General features: G+C 37.5%; 1 protein-coding gene across 4 annotated transcripts; it reads right to left on the reverse strand.

Annotated features, from left to right (window-relative positions):
- Positions 1 to 328: 328 nt before the first annotated feature.
- rbm5 (RNA binding motif protein 5) lies at positions 329 to 25,013 on the reverse strand. Of its 4 annotated transcripts, none has more exons than XM_067460447.1 (25): positions 24,838 to 25,013; positions 24,030 to 24,091; positions 21,683 to 21,875; positions 19,764 to 19,919; positions 18,019 to 18,088; positions 17,348 to 17,421; positions 16,515 to 16,598; positions 15,228 to 15,288; positions 14,705 to 14,776; positions 13,462 to 13,622; positions 12,038 to 12,135; positions 11,844 to 11,931; positions 11,684 to 11,752; positions 11,511 to 11,580; positions 9,913 to 10,013; positions 9,082 to 9,193; positions 8,895 to 8,986; positions 8,643 to 8,801; positions 6,425 to 6,565; positions 5,805 to 5,873; positions 5,547 to 5,720; positions 2,801 to 2,875; positions 2,620 to 2,720; positions 2,387 to 2,516; positions 329 to 668 (listed from the first exon to the last, which is right to left on the reverse strand). In XM_067460447.1, exons 2-25 carry the CDS (start codon positions 24,068 to 24,070, stop codon positions 543 to 545), a joined length of 2,517 nt encoding a protein of 838 aa, XP_067316548.1. In that variant the 5' UTR covers positions 24,071 to 24,091; positions 24,838 to 25,013; the 3' UTR covers positions 329 to 542. The 4 variants fall into 4 exon arrangements, with proteins under 4 accessions (XP_067316548.1, XP_067316550.1, XP_067316549.1 ...); XM_067460449.1 differs by having other exon boundaries at positions 24,054 to 24,091; positions 24,838 to 25,012; XM_067460448.1 differs by having other exon boundaries at positions 5,805 to 5,876; positions 24,054 to 24,091; positions 24,838 to 25,011.
- Between the last annotated feature and the right edge of the window lie 778 nt (positions 25,014 to 25,791).

The following is a 25,791-nucleotide window of genomic DNA, read 5'->3' on the forward strand; positions in this document are numbered from 1 at the left end:
GATTCACTGAAGCACAACTACACCTGCATGCAAGTCACTTTGGATCGAATCCGCTAAACGAATCATGTAGATGGCATTCTTTGGTTAATAGGCGTCAGTTATTCGCAGTGAAACTAAAACACTCAGCTTTTGGCAGAATGACAGAGCATCACTTTAGAGAAACGGGAAAGTCTTGTCTACCGAATTATGTTTTTACTTTCAGCACGCATAACATTTCAGATGCATATCATACCATGCAAGTATTTGATGCGCCCAACCCAATCAGTATAGTCTCAATTACACCAGTTTTCTGTAAAAAAAATAAAAAAATGGAAGCACTCAAAATCAATTCGGGTCGTCTCATTTATTTTCTTATGTACAAAAATGAGATCATATATAAACTTTACACAATTCAAAGATCTATTTTGGAAAAAGCAAATAACCAAAATCAAAAACGCATTTTTCACATTTCTCGAGGACTTTGTACATATGTACACATTCTTCTGGTCACATCTCATGTTCATCAACAGAGTCTCTGAAGTCGAAATAAATACACTCCTCATTCACTCAATTTCTGTGAAGCGTGCGAACATGGCTTTCCGGACTGCGTCCTTGTACGTATCTGAAGCTGTGAGGCTGTAGCTGCTCCCTTTAGTTCCCAAACCGGCTCCCTTCGTTCTCAACTGAGCCTGCAGACGAGACACATTCATATCAAAAACATCATCAATATGCAAGTTATTTGCACACATCAGCCAGCTGAAGATTGATTTATACGCTGGACCTGTGCCACAGACTACGCCGTAGGCAATGCGTCATTTTCATTTATACTTCTGTGTCGTTCCCTGAGAGACGGATTCTAGCAGATCAATCTCAGCGCTTGCAGTCCACGTACAATTGATGTGGTTACATTTTGGAGGGGTGTATACATAGGAGTATAAATCAATCTTAATGAGCTCAGTCGAGGCGAGACCAGGGTTTAAAATGAAGCTTATATGGTGGGAGTGGCAAGCAGTGAGGCCGAGGGACCGTGAGAACAGGTCTGTGTGCGTGTGTGAGCCATCCGTGAGGAAACCACAAGGTCATTTTTACTTTCATTTTGTGTTTGTTTCGGATAAAAGTTTGTTAATCGTTCGCCGGCTCCCGTCTCATTCCCATATCTACACACCCTGTTACAGTGGGCGAGCTGAGAAAGGAAATGCCTCAATTACATACGGAAGAGCACATGTAATGAGGTGAGATACGGGTAGAGTTAGGGACAGGTGTGGTGGGATGGGTACGTTTTAGTGTAGGGTTAGGTGTAAGGGAAGTGTCAACAGTGTAGTTACAAATTGAATTAATTACAGACGTAATTACATGCAGGTATTTTTAAAAATGTAAGTACAATGTAAAAACATGTATGTACACAATAAGTGCATTGTATCAAGTGATTAATTAGTTAGTACATGGTAGTTAAGGCCACCTAATATAAAGTGGGTCCGCGACACTTGCAGCATCATTTATGAAATGTGACCCTGGACCACAAAACCAGTCATAAGGCTAAATTTTTTTTTTTTTGTGATTTATACATAATCTGAAAGCTTTCCATTGATGTGTGGTTTGTTAGAACAGGACTATTTGGAAATCTGGAATCTGAGGGTGCTATAAAATCGAAATACTGAGAAAAATCGCCAAATAAGATGCATATTACTATTAATAAGTTTTAATATATTTATGGTAGGACATTTACAAAATATCTTCATGGAATATTAGCTTAATATCCTAACGATTTTTGGCATAAAAGACAAATTGGTAATTTTGACCCATACAATATTACCACAAATACACCCGTGAGACTGTGCTATTCATTGTGCAAAAAAGTAAAAGGACAATTTAAACCACTACATTAAAATGATATTAAAGTAAAACAGGGACTCAGTGTTACCAGATAACATGTTCTGCAGGTCCACACACGCTACAGTAACAGTTACTGTCATTTCTTTATCCTGTAAATAAGGAACATCTTACATTCACGTTCAATTACACGCCGTTATTCCTTTACAGACACTACTCATAAAATACTTAAATTACATGTTGACTTTTAAACCTAAATTTAGCGTCCAACAGCAGATACGTCAGTTAAATCATTGATTTTGTGCTGAATTATAAATGGTCTCCCTCTCGACTGCATTCTGTCTGTTCGACGGACATGTGCTCTTCTGATTGGTTTCTGTGGATTTAGAGGATTTAGCGGTTTCTTCCAATGAACTGTGATTTCTGAATGGGCTGATGGTGGGATTTAGAGGACTTGAAGCGAAAGCATTTGATGAATGTATGTGCGGAGAGCTCATTTATTACGGAGGTGACGTTAAGCGGCGTTTGCATCTGAACTTTTCAATTGTAACATGCCCGGTGGAATAATAAGTCGTACCTCAATAGGTGTTGTGATGCCCTGCTGGTTTCTACCCAGACCTTTGCCTTCCTTCCAGCCCATGGCCTGCAGCATCTTATTGCCGATATTATCGCTGTTCAAGCCGTCCTTTGTGGGCTGCTCGTAATTTCTGCAAAATCAAATGGTGCAACATGCATATTAATATTGATAATGCACTTGAATTGCCTTAGTAAAACACCCCACATATTTTTTTTATAAACACTTAAACTTACACTACAGGTGTTGGCTGGGTGAATTTCCTTTTCTTGGGTGCAGGGGGTTCAGGGATGCCGTATTTCTCTCTTCTCTCAGCAGCCCTGTCTCTGTACTTCATCTGTTCAGAACAACATTTGTGTCAGCAAATCATCTTTAAAAAAGACGTATTGCTGTGTGTGTGTGTGTGAGATTTCACACCTCTGTCTCTTTCCTCTCCAACTCCTCCAGTTCGGCTTCGCTCAGTTTTGATCTCCTGAGAACCTCCATGTTTTGCTGAAAAACACACATATGAATATATAAATATGGCAAAGTACATGTTAAAGACTTCCAGTGGTGAAAATCAAGTTTTTAATTTTGTTTATGTGGTGTTTTTCATATGCATTTGCACATGGTTTGTCAAAGCATATGCCAACACTACTGCTGAGTATTTTCTCTTTAAAACGGGCTCAAAAAACATGGTTTGAAATTGCCGGGGTTTCTGACGTCACAAACTACCTTGTGACCAATCATGCCAGAGTGTGGGCGGGGCATTAGCATATCATTAACTATTCTCTGAATCAGGGAGTCTCAGGAGAAGCAGATTATCCTGCTATATTATTCTGTTGATATGAAAACTAGGGTATTTTTAACAATATAGCATGTGAATCACATGTTATGATGATCTATATGCCTTTCTCTACTGAAGTTGTTCAAAGCGTTTCTATGGATGCTGATTTTTTAGAAGGCTGATTGAGATGGCAAACAGGAACATGCTAGCATTAGCAACACATTATTAGCTGTCTGATAACGTAGTCGAGCCAAATGGGAATCATATTAATTAGTTATGTGTTCGACATTGTACAGAGTGATAAGCCTACATAAACGCTTAACCATCAACTTCCATACTTTACTCTTCACGTCTTCTAACTCAGTTTCTGGTTCAAACATAAATCGCTGAATTAAACCAGTATTTCCACTTGTCATTTTGCAGCATTTACTTCAGTAAAGTTGAGCGAGCGGATCTCTGAGCTGGTGTGAGTTAGTGGAGGCGAGGCTGGCCCCACTTTATATTAGGTGTCCTTAACCTTAACTACTATGTACTTTTATCAGAAAATAAGTACAATATACTTATTGTGTTCATATTGTATTGAAAACACCTTTGCTGATATTGAGGTGAGACACGGGTAGAGTTGAGGACAGATGTGGTGGTGTGGGTAAGTTTAAGGCTAGGGTTAGGAGTAAGGGAAGTCTCAACAATATAATTATAAATGTAACTACAGAAATTAATTACATACGTAATTATATGCTGATCATTTTTAAAATATAAGTCCAATGTAAAAACATGCATGTACAAAATAAGTGCATTGTATCAAATTATCAATTTCAATGTTAGTACATAGTAGTTAAGCCACATAATATAAAGTGGGTCAGAGGGGCTCATTTGCATATGTCCACACATACTAAATGCCAAGGTAGGGCTGGGCGATATGACGAAATATATCGTCTGGACGATAGAAAATGTCTATCGTTTTATATAAGGCTCTATCGCTTACGCCACGATAAGGCGTTTACGGCAGAACTTTACGTCAAGATGCACCTCACGCCACGGCTTGCCCATGCACGCTGCAATACATAAACAAACATGGAGGAAGACGGCAGTAGACGCGGTTCAGACCAGGGTAATTCTCAGAGTAATTATGCCAGAGTGGTGGCATAAGCGCTCAAAACAAACTTCAGACACAGACGCTGTAACGGGCTTTTACGCGTGGCACACCATATAGCCATATATTGAAATATTTTAATGGCAGGTGTAGGGATGGCGAATTTGAAATAACAGCCGCGCTCCAGCTCACACACACACATACACACGCACTGTCCTCCTAGCGCTCCCGTCCACTCACGTCACTTTTTTAAAATCCCCCACAGCGCGAAACACGAGTGCAAACGCTTTTCCGAGGAGCTTGTTTGTAATCGGAGGACAATGGCTCCTTAGTTTCGAAATGGTGTTTGGTCAAGGTGATCGCGTTGTAAATAAAGGCGTTTGTCCAGCGTAAGAAGCTCATTTGAAACATTGCCGCAGCTCATTTAAGAAAATGACAGCTCCGAAGAGACGTCGCGGCTTTAGTTGGAGGTAGTGCTAACAATAATAAAAAAAAAGATGATCAACACCTTATGTATTACCACTGAAATGTAGATATTTCCAAATGTAAGCCCATCTTAAGCGAAATGCACGCTTCATACTGTCGTCTGCTCTGGCTCTAACCTCGAGTGTTTAGCCTGTTTACTTTTTGCAAACCTTTTGAGCGCACGCTGTGACCTCGCGCCAAATGTTTTTATTGGTTTATTAAGTACAAACAGGCGAGTTATGGAAAATTGAGTGTGAGGAATATGTTCACTTCACACAAAAAGATTTTGGAATGAGATGGCTTACTGTAGTAGCGTTTAGTCCACTGTATAATAGCCTAATTTAGAGATCACTTTTCTTTTTTTTTAACCGACAACTTTGATCGATTAACGTTGATACGGTCAACCATCGGTCAAACGGTCATCGGTTAACATCCCTAGGCAGGTGTTAACTTTACCAACTGTCTTGCTTGAAAAAAAGGATCTAAATAAAATAAAAATGTAGTCCATACTACCTTTATTTGTTTTGTATATCATTTCAAACTGCATTTCCACATTGCAATTTTGTATAGACTATTCATAAACTGAATTAACAGAAAAATTGCTATATCGTTATGTATATCGTTATCGGGATATCAAATGAGCTATATCGGGATATGAATTTTTGGCCATATCGCCCAGCCCTATGCCAAGGTTACATTCAAGCTATTTTAAGGTATAAAGAATATATTTTCATATGAAAAAAAGTGTCATTTTGGTGATCATAGATGAGTTTTAACGGATGAAATGATCGACTACAGGGGGACTTTAATAGAAGTGACGGAAACCCTTGGCTAATTACCTTGTGCAGGTCTGAGAGTTGCTGATGGCGGATGAGAGCTTCTTTATTGGGGAACTGTCTCCGGCACAGCAGGCACGCCATCTTTCTCCAGTCTGTCAACTTGTCCTCCCTGTCATCTCCATCAAAGCACTCCTCTGGCTCACTGTCGCCACTGTACGCGGCCACCAGCCCCACCTGTGAGACGCAGCAAAGGGAGTTAAACTAATTAGCTAATGCGACCTGACAACCTGATGTGTTTTGTTGTAACGCATTTGGCACCTTTGATGACAAGATCTCTTCTTCTGTTGCTTTGGATGCCTCTGTTATAAGCCTCTCCAGTGCCCCTGCCTGCTAATGTGCAAAGAAAACACCCTATGAGTTATGGCAAAACCATCGTCGTCATAAGAGAATTAGGGGTGTAACAATACCCTCATGTCACGATTAGATTCACATCACAATACAATATTACTGTGATACTATAAGAAACATGGTAAAAGGTTAACAATAGGCATGTACTTGGTGCTTTTAACCCAATGCACAGGTCACCAGTGACACCAGAATATAAATATTCATAATTCTTTATTTTAGACTAAAATGCTTGCACTCTGACTAGACGCATTTAAATCAATGTATGCCACTTTTTACTGGTAACATGAAATTTGGCATTATTAAGACCCACAAATATTCCCCCATTACATTGTTCAACAGTATATGCAGTAGTTTAACCTAGTACGGACACTAAAACTCTGTAAACACAGTATTTTCATTTTGGGTAAACTATGCACAATACAGATTGTCACTATCTACAGTACAGATTGTTGCATTTTTGTATTGCGATATATTGTGACAAGATATTTTGTTTCACCCCTAAAGAGAATGCAATCTGTCTTCAGCAATACCTTCTTCTCGAAGAGCGAGAAACCAGCATCAGCTGCCGCCGCCTCCTTCCTCTCCTCCTGACTGATGGGCTGGAAGCTGCTCCTGAAGTTTTCTTTCTGTTTGTTCAGACTCTTGGCCCAGCGCTCCATGTCCTTCGCAATCTGATGAACAAAGATGGAGAAATTTATATCATTAACAAAGATAGATGAATGCTTTATAAGTGCAGTTCATCATTAGATCATGTTAACTCAGGGTATATGCAGGAATCCTGAAGTTAATTTCAATACCTTTTTAAGACTTTTTAAAGACCTTCTCAAAATATTTTAAGACCTCATCGCACTTCAAGTTCTAATCGGCAACAAACCTTTAATAAACAGTTGTAGTCGAATGTAGACTTAAAATCTCTATCGTAGGCCAATTTTGTATCGTTTATATTGCATATCTGTTTCGCCAGGGATGGAGATTAACTTTTCTCAAAGTCTACCACTCAATGTTTTTACCAGCCACTTTTTTGTTTTTAACTGACAGTGTGTAACTGCATGTGAAAATTAATACTACAAGCTCTACAATACTTAAACAGTTTATTTAATCTCAAGTCTCAATGAAATACTGACATTTTTACGATGATTTGTGGTCTTTTATGGCTTCCAGTTTTATGGTTTTTAGTCCCAAGAATGAAACTATTCGTTTTGGCATTTTTGAAGCGTGTTGACAACATACTGAGCAGAACATTGTCAGTAGGGACGCACCGAAATCTAAATTCTTGGCCGAAACCAAAAAAAAGAAGAAACCAAAGCCGAAAACCGAAAAATTAAAATCAAACTAAAATGTTTAACTCGACCACACTCATGTTTACATTAAATAATAATGTACATGCCTTCTGGCCTGCAGAAAGGGACAGAAATTGAATAAAGTAATCAAATGTAAAATAACTGCATATTTAACTGTTTTGATGAAAGATTAATCCTTATTAAATTTACAAAAGCTATTCAATCAAGAGCTTTGTTTAATGTCAAACTAAATATAAGGACATCCCTCAGGAAGCTGTAAAGGCTACTGCGCCTTTAAGACCTGAGGCAGGGATATGCTCGTCTTTCTCGACTGTGCATACTATACAGTTCTCTTAAGGCATATTCAGACTATGTCTGCTAGGATACTCATCAAGATGGACATGTTGACATACTTCTGGTGTGAGTTTGTCTGTTTAAGTGCAAGACTTGAAAGAGAACTCAATATTTGCGCGCTGTGAGACGAGCACGCGCTCTCGGATGATGCACAGCGTCAGATCTTCTCTCAGCGCGCGCGAGTCTCACAGCGGGTCTTCACGCGAGTGATGACGGAGAAAACGACTGGTCATATGCGCACATACGGCAGCACTCGCATGCACTGAACAAAGTTTACAAAGAGGTGAAACAGCTCGGTAGGAGAAGCGAGTTTACCCGCCACAACTCAAAATCAGCCGCATTTGGCTGGTGGCAGTGCTAATTTCCATCCCTGGCGCGCGCGCTCCGAGCCGATCTCAGACTGTTTTTTAATACTTATGGTGATGAAAAGAAATATATTCATAAATACTTTTTGGAGTCAAACTCTTTTGACAAAGCTTGAACAAAATACATTCAAAATTTAAGACTTTATAAAGCCGTGATAAGACTTTTTAATACTTTATAAGGGTCTTAATTTTCCCAAAATTGATTTATCACCTTTTAAGACTTTTCAAGACCCCGCGGATACCCTGTAACTAATGTAGTTAACTAATGTTAGCTAATGAACCTTATTGTAAAGTGTTACCGATTTATCTTTTGGAAAACAAACCTCTCCTAAATAATGCTGTTAACTATACAGAGAACTCATTTGGTACACAATAATGGTTGCAATTAACAAAGGTATTATATTAAACTATTTATTTTCAGATATAATAGGCTAATTACACCCCCCCAAAAAAAACTGAAATGTTTACATACAACTTAATATAAAGTATTTTTATACATAAGGAATGTTTCTTGAGCACTTGTCTTCATGACAAATTTATTCAAGCATACATACATAATTCTCAGTAAGACGCTCCTTTCTAGTGTTTCTTTATTGCCAACTAACAAACTGAACACTGGATGACTTTCCTGAGGTAGGCGATGACAAGTGACCTTTTGTTTACAAGCTGTTTTATTGACATCTTTCCAAAGTTGATTACATGAGTCATGATTCAGATTTCAGAAGCATCCGACCATAAACTTTTATTACCTGCTGAGCCGTTTTGCTCTTAGGTTTCTCTTTCTTCTCTTTGCCCTCTTTCGGAGGAGTGGATGTGTTTGCCGCGTTGTTGGCGTCCACTGCCGGTACGTAGGCCTGCTTCTCCCCGTCCCAGTACAGATACTGCTGAGTCTGGGAGTTGTAATAGTACTACAGACAGAAACAACATTTAGAACCCTCTACAAGTGCTCAGATGAAATATATTATCATCTTGCCAAAAAACAAAGAGCATGGAACACATACATGCGTGTTTGGGTCGTAGTACAGCCCAGTGCTGGGGTCGTAATAATACCCAGAAGACTCATCATACTGATACGATGAAGTATCTGGGGCAGCTAGAGGACACAGGAGAATGGCAAAAGTATCAGAAAATGACCTGAAGGATCCTGTCTTTTAATTGGATGGTGTGGATTTAATGATCTGATCTTACTGGCTAGGTTTTCCTGAGAGGTAGCTGTTGCTGTGCTGGTCGCTGCGACCGCAGAGGCTGCTGGGCCGGAAATGATAGCAGCGGCTGTGATGGGCTGGGCTTTGCCTTCAATCTGCAATAAATAGGGTTATAAATTACATCAGAATGATCGTAGCACTTTACAAAAAGGTTTCATTTGTTAACATTATTAGTAACACTACATTAGTTAAATGACAGTGAACAATACTTCTACATTTACTAATCTTAGTTGATCTCAAATTGCTAATAAATTATGATCAATTTGAAAGATTGATGTGAACTAACATGAACAAGAACATTTTTAACTAACATTAACAAAGGATAATTAGTGAAATACCCTGTAAGTTGTTAGTTAAGGTATTAATATAAACAAGTGAAACCTTATTGTAAAGTGTTTTGATGAATGATCACTACACTAGGACAGTGATTCTCAAGCTCTTTTACGCAGAGACCCCTCAGTGTCAATATCTGAAGGATCCCAGCGATATATCTGGTACTTTCGCTGTAAGGACAAAGCCTGGTTCTCAACTTTTTTTTAATTCACAGAAACTAGGATGTAAGTTAAAACAATTAAATAATTCTAAATAATTACATTTAATTACAGAAGTTTTATTAACTAATTTTGGAGGGGAATTTCTCCCCAATAAAATATATCCAGGTTTGACATGACAAGAAATATATTTCTCGCTACAAATAAATACCATGACTCTTTCCATGTCTAGAAATCACACTCAAAATTTATTTTGAGGGGTGTTCAAATACTTTTGGCAATATGGTGTGTGTATGTATATTCAGCGCATTAAAAAAGTTCACCTGAGTAGCTGTCTGGCTGATGACATGAGGTTGATAGACCTGCGCAGTCTGAGAGATCACAACTCCGGTACCGGCAGGAGGAACCTTCACACCTGGAGCTGCTGTAAATCAAAACAGATCACAACTTTGTACATTGTAATCAGAAAGCACCGCTAATCCTTTTTCTGTTTATTAAGTCGAATCAAGTCGATTAAACGTGCAGCTGCTGGTCAACTAGGAAAACTTGTCGTTTATACTTTTTGTACCACATTTAATATTTTGCTAAATATTTTTTATTATTGGGCTACGTTTAAATTGCCGGTATCGTAAAAACCCAAGCGATACCAACCCCTGGTTAGAGGTTGATCTTTTGCCAAATCAACATGATATTTGTATAAAAAGTGGGGACGTGCACAACAACTATTTTCATAACGGTTTAAGCTGAAGTAACTAACAAGTCTAACCAGAGACTCGTAAATGCGATCAATCAATTTGAAAGAACACAATCGATGAATAGTCAAATGCTACACGGAATGCCGCTAAAACTAGATCATGTGACGTGCTTGCCTTCCATTATGATAGTTGTATTAAACTTGAGTTTCAGGTTTAAACGCTGTGTCCATAACGGAGCGGCAAGAAGAGCTTGATGTGTATTGACAACTAGACATTATTAAACCATGTTTTCTTATAGCTAGGATGTTGATATAGCAACTGTTTAAGTGTAAAGTAAGTGTCATTCATTAGGTTTCTCCTTTAATCCAATATAAAATGTCATACCGTATTGTCCCTCATAACACGCTTAAGCAAGCTTAATTGTTACTAGTTTGACATGACAGAAGAAAATGGATAAGTATTAAAATCCTTTTTAGGGTTGGCCACCTAACCCAACTTCAACAGGCCTAATTTAACACTAAATACCAGTTACAGTACTAATTATAACAGCAGAGTAGTCAGTATTCTTGGTATGCTACAAACCAGCTTCAAGGTTCAACATTATTATGCAGAAATATGACCATATTCTATGCTTCTCACATCACACAGTGCTATATGATGGATGTATAGGTTTTATTTATTTATTTATTTTCTTTAAAATATTCACAAACTTGTTAACTATCTGACAATCTGGTTTTCAAATATGTGTATGTGAATGTGTGTTAGTTGATCTATAATGCGTGATGGGCACTGCCAAGTTAGTTTGCGACTCAAAGAATCGGATCTGTCGGATTTACATCACGTAAATTCATCCCCGTCTCACAAAATACATGAAAGTAAGTTAACTGGGAGAAGAATACAGTAAACTATATACTTAACTATATAATGTGTATCTGTTATAAATAAGACAGTCAAATTATAACTGAAAGGATTGTTACTGCTGCTTCCATAGACAGTGTTTTTGTGGTAGTATTTATGTGCATTTAAATGTCTTAAACCTAAAATAAACATGATGTGGTTAAAGACAGTTGGTTTGTTTTGGTTTTCAGATTATGACAAGTGTCGCTTGCTCTCTATACCGCTTATATATGTAAATGTGGCATATTAGCCCGGGGTTTCAATACCCAACCCTACCTCTAACCACTCATTATTATTCTAAAATTAAACTGGATAGAGACAAATGTTACCTCCAAGTATGCCATTAGCCTGAGAAGGGTCCACAGCTCCAGCCTGCTGCTGATAGTACGCCTGGTAATCCTAAACACAACACACCATCTTACCTCAGAACTTCACTATAAAACAGATTCATATAAATGGTGCGCTGCACATTTTTGTCTTGTTCAAAATGCGGTCAGCTGACCTGTGAATAGGACACATATCCCTCCTGCAGGTAGCTGTATTCTGATGTCGGCTCTACACTCTGCTGAGGCTGTAAAGTGAAATGTCGTCATTATAATCGGTCATGCATGCATAATTTCGCTTAATGCATTGAAGCATGCTTGCAATAAAGTTGTTCGTACCTGACTAGAGGACCACTGAGCAGCTGCGATGGCTGTGCTGGCGACCGAAAAGGCACTAACACGGTTTCCATCTGGTAATAACAGGTCCCTGAAGGGAAGAAAAAGAAGCTTTTTAGTCAAATGAATTATTAATCAAGCTTCTGAGCATGACGACTACACATAACAGCATGAGGATATAAGTGAGAGGCACGTACTTTCGAGCACTCTTGGCATAGTCGACTCCTATAGTCTTCCCATCCAGCTTGAGTGGGGGCTGTAAGCCTTGTACGATGGTTAGGAGCTGAGATGCTTCCTGCAAAACCACAAACATCATCAGAATTTGCTAAAAAATGCAAAAGTAATAGGGATGCTAATGATTAATCGGTGATAATACATTTAGACATTAAAACGTATCGATCATCAATTAAGCAGGGTGATGCGTGCTGCTCAACCACAAAACATGTAAAGCAGACACAAGGAAATAAAGCAAGTGCGACGGAGTTGTTTGGGACCATTTTAAAAGGATAGATTTACACCATAAAGGCTGTTTGCGTGTTTTTGTGCAAAATGTAAGTTGCAATACCGGTAGTGTAAGGCTATCTAGATGCATTTGTTTAAGAACTAACATGCTAGTATAGCATGCCGGTGACCATCTTCAGCTTCATCACATGCAGCTCAAACAGCAATGCACAACTAATGACTATGATTGGAACGGTCATATTACATAACGCTAAAGAGAACAATACTGTGATAAAACAATGAATTATTTGGGTTTAGTTGCCGTGTTTCATCGCGTTGCTCCAGGAAGAGCGCGTGCAAAACATGAGTCACACATTCTGAAAAAAGTCGCTTTGTGTGTGTGTGTGTGTGTATGTTAAAATGTTAAGAGGCGCATAGATTTAAGTTGGTGTTTCAGTTCTAGACAGTCAAAAAAGACAGGTCAAGACAGAAATTTGTTCAGGTAAAACCAAATGTAGAACAAAATCCTTTTGTTTTGATGAGTGTAATTTAATTATTTTATATAGGCCAAAGCCTGAAGTGTGCCTGCCTGAAGGGCTACCAGCGATTTTGAAATTTTGCAAGTCCTGCAAGGCTAATAACTACAATTGGGACTGTCATATTACACAACATTATAACGAGAACACTATTTTAATAAATCATTGTGATTTCATTGGGTTTAGTTGCCGTTTTTAGCGCATTGATCCAGTAAGTGCGCGTCCTACGATTCAGACCAGCACGCATCTGAGGCGGCGTTGGTGACACGTTATGTTTTATTATTAATTTTTATTATTAATTTTATTATTAAGTATTTTTAGAAATGATCAATCACATCAACTTATTTTACAGTTGTACAAGCCCTTCATTTAGATTAAAACCCCTTCTCATTCATTTGTTGAGGAGCATTTGCCACTATGAGCAACTGCTGTAAACGCATATTGTAGTATTAAGGCTAACAATCAATCAATTAATTGTTCATTTAAATGACGATCGATCATGAGAATGTGTAAATTGACATCCCTAAAAGTACTCACACCTTTCAACATTGCAAAAAAAACACAGATTTCACTTAAAAGAACAAAGACTCTCTATTTGAACAAAAGACAATTTGTATAGACTGAGGAAGAGAGAAAATAGGTACCAAAGGAGAGGCGAGTTGGACGAAGGCAAACCCTCTGTTCTGGCCCGTCTGTTTGTCCTTAATGAGGCGGATGTTGCCAGGCGAGAGGTTGGCGAAAGGGGCGAGTGCCGACAGTATGGATTCAACAGTGGACTGAGGGGGAATGTTCCTCAGGATGATGGCTGTCAAAACATGCACATGTCACATTCACACCACACTGGTCAACCAACATAGCCAACATCCGCATTTAAATGTCAGCAATAGGCCTGTCACGATAAATTTTGCTGGACGATAAATTGGCCAAGAAATTATTGCGACAAACGATAATATTGTCGTTCTGAGACCATTTTCATCTAAAATAATTATAATGGCATAATGTAGGTTCAACTTTTCAAAGATCAATAAACTTTTATTTCTAAAGACTATTTAACACTGAAAACATTTTAAATATCCACAATAAATGAACAAAACAACCAAAAACAATAAAAGCAATGGACTCTCAATCTGTAAAAAAAACTAAACAAAAATACTTTTTAGGTGCATTTTAGGGGCGGCACGGTTCGGGTTACGGTTTTAGGGACACAGTTTTCGGTTCTTGTTATTGTTTTTTCTTTCTTTTAATCGTTAACACTCCATAAATTTACTTCAGCATATAATATATAGCTTAATTATCCACAATTTAGGATACAGAATTAAAAAAAATGTTATATCATGTAATCATGCACAAACAGCTTGACCATCTCTGATGAAAGCTACGTGAGATTTTGATACAGCAAGAGAGAAGACATTCATGACATGCTTTTCATTTAATTCGCAAAAAAAGAAGACATTTTGTATTCATTGTATCTCTAAATGAACTTGCGTGCCTTTTTAGCACACAAAGATTGAACTGAAGTTTATACTCGACGCGTCCGGACGAGCACGAGGGTGTGCATGTCAAAATTTGTAACTTTTCGTGCAGCTCCAAAACCAAAGAAGCACGAGTTCCAGACGAATCTGTCCGAGCATGACGTCTCATCACCCGGTCTGCACGTCGAGTATAAACACCTTCCCAAACGAGGCGCGCATTCAGAAAGAGAGGAGGAAAACAAACACGCATGCAAATGGAAATTGAGCCAAAAAATGTAATCGATTAATTGATTTATTGACTATCACGACAGGCCTAGTCAGTAATTGGGCAATCTAGGAAGCCGATATTTAATATGCAATTGATATTTCAGATCATATTTATTGAGCATCCCTAATTCAGTGGAAATGTCCTTACTATCGCCATAGTAATCACCACTGGGTTGGGTTTCTGTGGTTCCTGTGGTGCTGCTGGACTCAGAATCTGAAACTAAACACAAAGAGCAAAAGCACATTGAGTTTTCTTCAAACACAGTATTTGGATTTAAAGCACTGATCACTGCCTCATTAAAACTTCGGACACATCATAATTCGAACCCTACAATCTTATGGAGCTATAAGGTTATCGGCCAAAATTAGTATTTAGTTTTTAAATGAGGCAGACACTGCAAATAATAATATATGGGCTTATGGTGTTTTTTTTGACTAACAAGCATATACAACTCTGAAGGAGCTAACAGGTGCTAGCTACAAAAAAAGAAGAAAACACCAGAAATTATAAGAGATAAAAACAAATAATCACTATCATGTATTAGTCAAGAAAACTTTAGATGACTACAACTGCACATACATCTTATTAGTTCAAAGAAAGACATGACGGTGTTTGATTGGACCATCCGGATGGGTGCAGACAGCGGTTTCCTGCTCAGGGATCTACTTACCCACTTTAGCTGCGCCACACCTGAAGCACTTCAGCCTTCTCCGGAAATTGTACAGGCCACACTGCAAGCAACCGGTCATATTGTTTTAATTGACACTTCTGCTATGGGGCATCAGGTAACAAGCACACTACAGTGGCTTGAACACTTACCGTGATCGACGCCCACCAAGTGAACCATTTGAAACACTGACATGCTACGATTAAATTATGTGTATAATAACTAACTTTTCCAAAGCAAAGCTTGGCTAGGGATGTTTGAGAACATTAAGATCTTAGAGTTTATTTTCAACAATATTAATTTATTTTAATGCCACATCTGCATCAAAGAATGTTCATAGGAAAATACAATATACAACTTAACTTCTTACAACAATAAATAACATACACACACACACACACACTACTGTTCAAAGGTTTGGGGTCAATACAATTTTTTTATGTTGTCTCATACTCACCAAGGTTGCATTTATTTGTTAAAAAAATATATTAAAAACAGTAATATTGTGGCATTAGTTGAAAATTATATTTTATATTATAGAATATTTTATTTTTTATTATTTTTGTGATGGCAAAGCTTTAGACTTAATTGTAACATGATCCTTCAGAAATCATTCTAATGAGTTGATTTGCTGCTGAAAGAAACATTTATGATCACATAACTGTTTGCATAATTTTCCGCTCAAGATTCTATGATGAATATAAAGTAATTTTATTGTTTATTTGCAAAAAACATGTTTGTTCTTAAGGGTGGGAGTGTTACTGTTTTGTTTTTAGTGCAACTTTTGTCCATATCCCCGATTTAACATTTTTGTATGTTTCTGGGTGTTTATATATTGTATATCATTTTCTTCTATGCTATATTGTTACTTTTCATTATTTCTAGCATTTTTATTATCTTACATCTGTTTCCCCTTGATTATACAATAAATTGTTTATTGGCAGTTTGATAGCGTTTTGTCTTTAGCTGACGTCACTAGCACACGTAATATGATCACAATCTCAATGTTGCCTCTTCCAAACTTAGACCAAAATTGGGAGGTTGCAAATCAATTTTGATCAATTAAATTAATCTCTGATGATTAAGAACTAGTTTATTTTTATAAAATACAAAACTGACTGCAAACATTTGAACGATAGTGTGGAAATACATCCTTCAGTTTCATAGAAACTAACATTTTCCCCTTGTGAAACCATTTTTTAAAAACAATGACATTTCTGAATGAGACTGTTACAAGATTCATCATGAAACTGATATTGTAACTTTAGTTTTTGGAAATTTGGAACTTACTGAGTTGCAGAGCCAGTCCTCAAACTTGTGCCGGTTGTTGCTGTAGTGCACGGCAACAGTCTTGCCTTGAACGGTCAGCAGTTTCTGGAAAAGGAAGAAAGGGATTGGTTATTTCGTCTCTTGTGAAGGCTTGATCTCAGCCCAAGAACAACTAGCCACGAGGGTTTAGGGTGAGGATCGCCCGGGAGTGTTTAATGTGTAAGATGGTGTGTGTTTGGGACCCGAGTGTCCGGATGGGGCCGGAACAGAGTGTAAAAAAAGGCACTCCTTTCTTAAACGGGATGGGGGGGGGGACTTTCAAGACGAGGCATTTACTTTCTCTGCGCAAAATAACTGATTACTATTAAAAACTGCTGAGATATTGTAATGCTGAGGTCCATGAAATGGGATGTTAAATATAGCACCACACTTCACTTCTACTTCTAGACTTGAACAACTAAAAAAAAAACATCAACATATCACATAAAAAACAATTTTCTATGCATTGACAATTTGTAGCTTAAAACCCATTTGAGTCATTCAAGTCACAGCTTTACTCTATTACTCTTTCCCTCTTAAAAATCAGTGCATTTTTCTTTTCTTTTTTACCCGTGGTAACAAACAGTTCTGGTAAAAAGTTAATAACATGACTTAGGAGAAAAGCCAATGTATCCATCAAATGGCTCTTCTATGTTTTGGTCACACCTTGCCTTCAAAAACAAGAGAGCTGGTCCATTTCTGTCCATATAGTCTGCTGGGGCAGCAACTTTGCTTTTTTCCCTCAGTTTATCTTTTTGTACTGAAATTGCATTATTCCCCAGGGCAAAAGCTAGACTTGGTGATTAGGAAGCAACCTGATTGGTCTCCATCCATCGGGTAGCAGCTTGCAAGTGATAAAACTCCACGAAGGCGAAACCTCGGCTTATACCTAGAGAGGCATTCAGATATACAGACGGGAGGCGTGTTAGTTTAAATGGTTCAGTGGTACAACATTCAAACTCTGTCACAAACTGCTTCGTGACCCCCTTGACCCAGAGAGGCCAAAGAGATGTAGGGGGGGTTGCCTGGAAACTTTTACCATAGCAACAGCACCTTATAATATTCTAGCTGTTGGTCTAACGCTGATAAAATAAGAATCAATAATCAAAAGCAAACAGTCATAAACATAGGTGGATCAACTGAGTCAAGCTAATACTCTTTACGAGACAGATGCTGCCATCAGATAAACTTGGATGACCTTTAATATGCGTGTACCTACCTAAACAAGATGAAGATACATGACTGCTTCTACGTTCATGTAACTTCAATTGGCATAAACAAAACTGTGCCAATTTTTTCGAGCCACACAAAAACTTACCTCAAAACATGTATTCTAATGTGCAACATATTTCTTAACTCAGTAGCCTGAAGGGTAAAACTGCTCAGATAATATGTTGCTATGGCAAAAGGCGTTTGAGCGGAAGCAGGTTGGCCCAGCGGACACGTTTGTTTGGGAGGGGAAGGATCCGCGGTACATCAGTCTCACCTGTTCTCTTTTTCATCAGCCGCACGTCCATCGGCTTTGGGCCCTCCAGCTGGTCAATGGCTGCTCGAATCTGTGGATTACAAGGTGAAGTCAGATAAAGTTTGTTTAACACCAAGCCAGATTTTATTTCACTTTTCACAGTGAAATCCAGGATAGAAGTTAAAAATAAAAACTTTAGGATGTATTAATGTGTTTAATGAATTTAGTACATTTATTTGTTTTATTCTTATTTCATATATTTATTAAACTTACTATTATTTATTAGAGCTGCATGATTAATCGTTAAATGATTTGGACTTTGATTCAAACACCCATACCCAAAGATAACAAAATATACTTTAGTTTATTCTTCTGTAATTGTTCCTCGAATTTCAGGAGTTTTATATTATCGCGACAGGTAGAGATCCATCCGTGTTAGATATGGATATGGACTAGGGTTGGGTACCGAACTCTGTATTTTTATAGGCACCGACTCAATTATATCAGTACTACAGAGTTTCCATTCACATTAATTCAATCGGTACCAAATTTTGGTACCTCAGGTGATTACAGACTAGTGTCTGCGAATATTAAACAGCAAAAAAACTATTTAAATACGAATCCTGCGTGTTTGTGTGAATGAATGGCGCTGACCTGCAGTTTATTTACCTGAAACACACAGAATTGTGCGTGACAATCACGTGTTTCCATCTCATACGAGGACATGAACACATGTCCATCATCTCCAGAGCCGCTCTGAGCCACTTCATTTCATTTTACCGTATCATTTGAGAAAAACTATCATCATGTCATAAACACACAAACTCAAAGGTTTTCATGGCAAGCCGTCAAAATAAAAGTTTGGTTTAACTTGACAAATATATGACTGTTGTACAGTAGAGTTGAGACGTCTCAGTGTAATAATAATACTAACACTAATGTAATAATTATAAATGATCAAAACTATTTTTTAAGTAATATCACAATTTTAACAGTATAGAAGCTCAGTTGTGCAGCTTTGTTTGACAAAAAACTTTAAATTAAAAGATGAATTACTGTTTTGTCTTCATTTGATTACCAGAAAATACACAACACAGAATTTGTGGTTAATACTTTAATAGAAATTGAATTAAAAAAGAAAATTGAATCAATAAAAACAACCATATTATTATTTTAAGTAGCTAGCAGCCTACTATTTACTGGTAAATATAAGTGAACAAACATCCCAAAGGCAGACCAGGGTAGCTCTGGCATAATGTCAATAACTCTTCTATAAATGACAATTCTTTACAGATGTTGATGTACCCCTAAAGTACCGGAAAAAAAGATACTAGTACCTGAGGTACCGTTTAAATGTGAACGCTACCCAACCCTAGCATGGACAGAATGCAGCGGCACATCTTGTCTTCAACGAGCCCTTGCCTTGTCTTGTACAAGCCAAAAAGGGCCCATGTCACACCTCTCTTCATCTTTCTGCAATGGCTACCACTCTTCATTGACGATTGCTTACAGATCCATCACAAGCTCAGCACCCACATACTTTTACCCGCTCCTATGAGTCTACACCCCCACCAGAAGCCTTCGCTCAGCTAAATTGTTATATTGATAAGATTGTATCAGGCGTAAAATATTTACTACATTTATTTATTATTGTTAATTTTATTACATTTTTAGTAATTTCTACGACTCTTCCACGACAATGGAAACATCACAAGACACTGTTTATGACCATTTGGGGGGAAAAAAGACACACAAAAAAAACTTACATCTGCCTCTGTGGTGTTCATGGGCAGACCCCGGAGCATGATGGTCTTGCTCTCCTTCTCATCAGCTGGGTCTCCTCTATAATCATGCTCAGAGTAATCACCATCCGAGTGGTGTCCATCATCAGACCCGTCGCTACTGCGTCGCTTCCTCCCTCGCTGTTACACGGATAAGAATTAGTAAAGTGAGCATCATTCTATGTCAAAACATCTGGAATAATATCGCAGATAGTCTGAAATTATCCTCTGATCTGAGGACTTCTCTCAAAATGTTAGAAAGGTATTATTAGAAAATCAATTATGTCATCATTGATTTTATTTATGGTTAGTGAGTTTTTACTGTAGCAATTTTAAAAGGTTTATTGTTGGCAGTATGTACAGGGTTAGTTTAGGCTGAAGTATGAATGTAAATGTGGTTGTAAATAGATGGTGAGTTTTTGATGTTTAGATGTATATATTTTATTGTTTTATCTGCCCAGGGACTGAGGATGGAAATTAGCTGTAGCTAAATCTGGTGTGAAGCATCTTTTCTCTTGTAAGATTAATTTACGTGCACATTAGGGATGTAACGATATATCGTTAAACGATATATCACGATATTCAAGTCCGACGATGTGTATCGATGTAAACAATATGATTTGCGATATAGAATTGTTGTATCCAAGGCTCAACTTGCTGCAGTATTTATTAGGCCTATTTATACGGTTTAATTCCCCCAAACATAAATGTACAAATGTAAACTGTCATGTACTCACCATCATGTCTTTCTTATTTAACTTCCAAACACAAATGAAGATATTCTTTATGAAACTGTCCCTTCTTTTAAAACCCATTCCTCTCAAACTTAAAAGATCCCTAAAAATGTCATAAATACATCATAAAAATAACTAATTGAGTGTCTAATCCAAATAATCTGAAGAGAGACAGAGATCAGATTTACCACGACGTGCAAACAGACGTTCAAATGATTGCGTGATGCGCGAAATCAACATGATAGTGAGTAAATGCAGAATTACAATTCTTGGATAAGCTAAACATTTACAGTCTGAGAATGGTCATTTTCACACGCTTTCTTGCGATTAGAACTGTGACTGATTTCATTTAAAGCTGCTGTCCGTAACTTTTCTTGTGTTTAAGATTTACAAAAATTATATAATGAGAATATACAACATGAATCCATTTTCCAAACCATGTTTTTGTCTTACCCTGAATCATTATGGTACACTTATAATGTGTTTATATTGGGACTATTTCAAGCCAGACTGGTAGGTAGCGCTGCGGAGGAGCACAGTCCCTGCGTGATCCGCCATAGACATAAACAGAGAGAAGTAGCTCCGGCTGCAATGTTCTTCCGCAAGATGCATGCAGTTCTGTTTATTAACCACTAGAGTGCAAAAAGTTACAGACTGCAGCTTTAAAGCGGCACTACTCAGTAAAAGTGCAAACTTCATTTCAAGTCACCAGATCACAATAAGTTTTAGTAGTATGATTATTTAAAGCATTTTAGATGGTTTATTCTTTTATATATATATATATATATATATATATATATATATATATATATATATATATATATATATATATATATATATATATATAAAGTTCACAGTTTCAGTGACATTATTACATTAAACAACAATATATAATGTTAAATACAATATGTAATAATGCATTTGTGGAATATTTGTGGCTCCTGATAATAATACACTAGTAATATTTTAATAATAAATATGTACAAATAAAAAAATCCTCTTTATTTTGCTTAAAATATAGGGATACATGTCGTTTCTTGAGGTCAGTATCGTGATTTATATCGAATCGTGACATGAGTGTATCGTTACACCCCTATTGCAAATGGTCCCTGTCAAATAAATAAATAGATAAAAATAATCTAATACACACTTATATTGGCAAGTGCTCACCTCAGGACTGTCCCGGCTCCAGTATCGATCCCCTCTGTCGCCACGTTCTCCATCGTAACGGTCACTACTACGGCGATCATCACTCCAGCGATGAGAGTCATAACCGCGATCTTCTCGTTCTCTGCGGTCCCTGCGGTCATCATCACGCGATTGCTCAGAGCCGTACCTGCCGCTGCGTTCTGTACGGCTAATCCTAGAGTTACAGCAAGATTACGACATTATGACGTCCAAATTCAATTGTGAGTAGGGATGTGCCCGAAACCGAATACTATGTTCGTAAAGGGAATGACGCATTCTACGGAGGCCCTAAAGCAGGGTTCCTCGAAATCGGTCCTGGAGGGCCACTGTCCTGCAGAGTTTAGCTCCAATCCTAATTAAACATACCTTCCTTTGATTTCTAGTGATCCTGCACTGCAAAAAATGCTTTTCTTACTTAGTATTTTTGTCTTGTTTCTGGTCCAAACATCTACAAAATCATAAAACAAGAAATATAAGACAAGCAAAAGTAATCGTCTTGTTTTGGGGAAAAAAAAACTCAATTAAGAGTTATTGCTTAAAATAAGCAAAATAATCAGAAAAATATATTATTTTGCTTATTTTAAGGGGAAAAAACCCTCTTAATTTTGAGTTATTTTTCCCCAAATCAAGACAATTACTATTGCTTGTCTAATAAATATTCCGTAATGTAAGAATTTTGGGATATTTTGACTAGAAACAAGACAAAAATACTACCGTATTTTCCGGACTATAAGTCGCACTTTTTTTCATAGTTTGGCTGGTCCTGCGACTTATAGTCAGGTGCGACTTATATATCAAATTTAATTCATACTGACTGACAAGAATAAACATATAGCCGCGAGAATGCGCTCTATGCTGCTCCTGTAGCCTAATATTTACTTATAGACAACAACTTAGAAAGACTGAACACAAACAAAATGCCCCCATAAAGAAAATCTTATTCTGCAAAACACAAACAGCATGTTGTAAAATATGCAGCGGAGAACGAGTCTCACAGCGTTCGTCTCGCGCGGCTGAGCCTCTCCCGGCAGAGAGTTCAAGCCTCTGTGGACTCGTTCCTTCAGCTCTGGCCATCTTGCTTACAGTCCGCAAGTAGATTTCTTTTTCTTCTTCATCACAGTTAAAGTAACCTCTGCTTTTCGCCAGTCCCTTACAAGTTTCTCACTCACTTCAAACTTTCTTTCTTCTGCTCGGGTTATGCAGTGAAGCGGGCACGAGCGAGTGCACGCGAGCAGGTGCTCGCGTGCTCGCATGCGCGCGGCTCCAGCTCTGCCCTAATGCGACTTATAGTCCAGTGCGACTTATATATGTTTTTTTCCGCGTCATGACGCATTTTTTGACTGATGCGACTTATACTCCGGAGCGACTTATAGTCCGGAAAATACGGTAAGTAAGAAAGGCATTTTTTGCAGTGTGAAATGAATCCCTTGATTAGCTTGCTCAGGTGTGTTTGATCAGTGTTAGAGCTAAACTTTGCAAGACAGTGGCCTTCCAGGACCGAGTTTGAGGAACCCTGCCCCTAAAGTGACATGGTGATGGGGAAAAAATATGAGGTGGGAGGAAAAAATATATTTCAATGCTTTTGCCTTCTCTTAATTATATAGTTGTAATCATATTGTATATAATTCGTGGGCAACAGGGAGCTGTTATCGCAGGGCTCCAGACTGTGACCAAATGGTGGCATTTTGCTACCCCTTTTCTTACTGGTGCGACTAAATTTTGATAGAGGTCGCACTGTTGCCTCCACCACGGTGCTGAACTGATAAGAGCTTCCATTTGTGTTACATATGAGAAACATCAAACTTTTGAGAGTGAAATTCAATCACTTTTCAAGGGCTTTCAAGTGCTTCACACTTTTTCCAGCACCTCAAAGCTCTAAATATTACACAGACATGGTGCTAAAACTTAAAAATGCTTACCTCGATATCTTTTCCGTTCCTCTTTTGTTGTGTACTTTTTTCAGCACACATAAAAACTACAACTGCCAAAGTGTCTTTTTATTTACCACTAGCGCATGCTGATGACGTTTGATTCTTCTATATAAATGTCATCCTCGTACGGGCTACATACATATACCCACGCTTATTAAATCCATGTCACACAGTGTGATTTATAATGATCTTATAGGATTGCAAAAAATCCTCTGACATTGTCCTGTCAGTCATCTCTCCTTAATATCATCATGTAATAAGTGAAAGCATGAAGTACTGTAATGTAAACGACCCTAACATGTCTCTTCAGGGGCTCACAGAATGCTGTTTTCATTTTCCGTGCCTTTCCGAATTCGGATATAGGCTTTTGGCACATCCCTAGTTGTGAGAATATTTACCTCATCATGTCATAAAACACTGACCGTTTATCTGCACCCATCTTCGTTTCTCAATACAAGGCCTGGTAAAAAAAGGAGAAAAGTATAGAACAATTAGTTATAGCACAATGTTAATCTGTAACACATATCATCAACACAAATTAATGAAATTACAAAACATCGTGTGTTAGAACCACAAACGTATGTGCACTACTGTGTCTTCTGTTGTGAGTGTAACGTTAAGTTACTTCGGTATTCTGAGTAACGTACCATGCAATACCATATACGTACATATAATATTACCATCTGATAAGATCACAGCACATATAAACACACGATTAGACTGTGGTGTCCTTGTTTCAGAATAATTATACATTTAAGAACTTAATATTACTTACTATATGGTTATGATTAAGTTTATTGTATGTAATTATGCATAATTTATAGTTATTACAATAGTGTATGTGTAACAAGGACACTAAAATAAAGTGTTACCAAACACACATGCAGAACTCAATTCATTTTAATAACGCGATATTTAAATTGTACGTTAATTCAATGTAACTTAACGTTACGTCAAATAATACCATGATAACCTACAAGCCCTTGAAATTCGGTATTAGCAGAATACGTCAAAAAACACATGTTGTTTTAATTATACATGTCTAAAAAGCCTTTGGTGGTAGTTTTTGTTCGTGTGGTGTCCATTTTCGTTATGTGAGAAGTTCGTTAACGTTAAGCTACCGGAAGGCGCATCAAAATGGAGACTGTGTCGTCGTGTTGTCGTTGAAAAGGGCGATAAAACCGCCCCGAAACAACGAAAACTTACCAAATATGTTTCAATGAAGCACTGAAGAGAAATATTTCTCAAATACTGAGAAATGCAATGACTGCAAACAGATCACCTCTCGCAAAAAGATCACACTCTTTATCGGATCATTAGATGTCATCTGCAGTTAAAATGGTCTACACTCTACAAGCTTCTCCTTCCCAGAATGCATTTAGACGGGATGCTGGCTGGCGTGTTGTTGCTGTTGCATGATGGGAAATGTAGTTTCTTTAGGCGATTTGGTCGATCGCTCCTCCTCTAACGATATTTGAGACATTTAACTGAGCACCAAAAAGTAGTATACAATTTATTATTTATGATATATAATATATAATATAGACTATATAATTTAGTCGTTCTGGTTTTTGTTCTAATGTATGCTGTTTAGCCTACTTGTTTTTTGTTGTTGTTTTTTTTTAAAGTTGGGTTGAAAATGGACAAACCCAGCGATTGCGTTGTTTAAGCCAGCGGTTGTTAAATGTTTGTCCAACTGCTGGGTAGTTTTATTTAACCCAACCATTGGTTAAAAAAATGATGGCTTGCTTAAAATTAACCCAGGTTGGAAATTAAAAATTAGACTAATATGAACAATTATTATAATCAATTTAAGAAATGTTTATTGTTTAATTGTTATTCATTAAACTTCATTTATTAAACATAAACATTCATTTCCAACATATTTGGCTTCATTTTAATGAAGCAATATGGTAATTTTTAAACAAAAGATGAGTTATATAAAACTACCCAGCACATTGGGCAAACATTTAACCCAACCGCTGGGTTAAAACAACTCAAATGCAAGGTTGGTCTGTTTTCAACCCAATTTAGGTTGTTTTTAACCCAGCATTTTTTAAGGGAATACATCATCGCAGTCATACGAAAAACAAACAAGACCAAAAAATCTACATCTTGTATTAAAAATCAATCATACATCTTGTCTTAACAGCTTTACGG

This window comes from Pseudorasbora parva, chromosome 12, assembly GCF_024679245.1.
Source record: "Pseudorasbora parva isolate DD20220531a chromosome 12, ASM2467924v1, whole genome shotgun sequence".
In the NCBI taxonomy this organism is placed as follows: domain Eukaryota; kingdom Metazoa; phylum Chordata; class Actinopteri; order Cypriniformes; family Gobionidae; genus Pseudorasbora; species Pseudorasbora parva.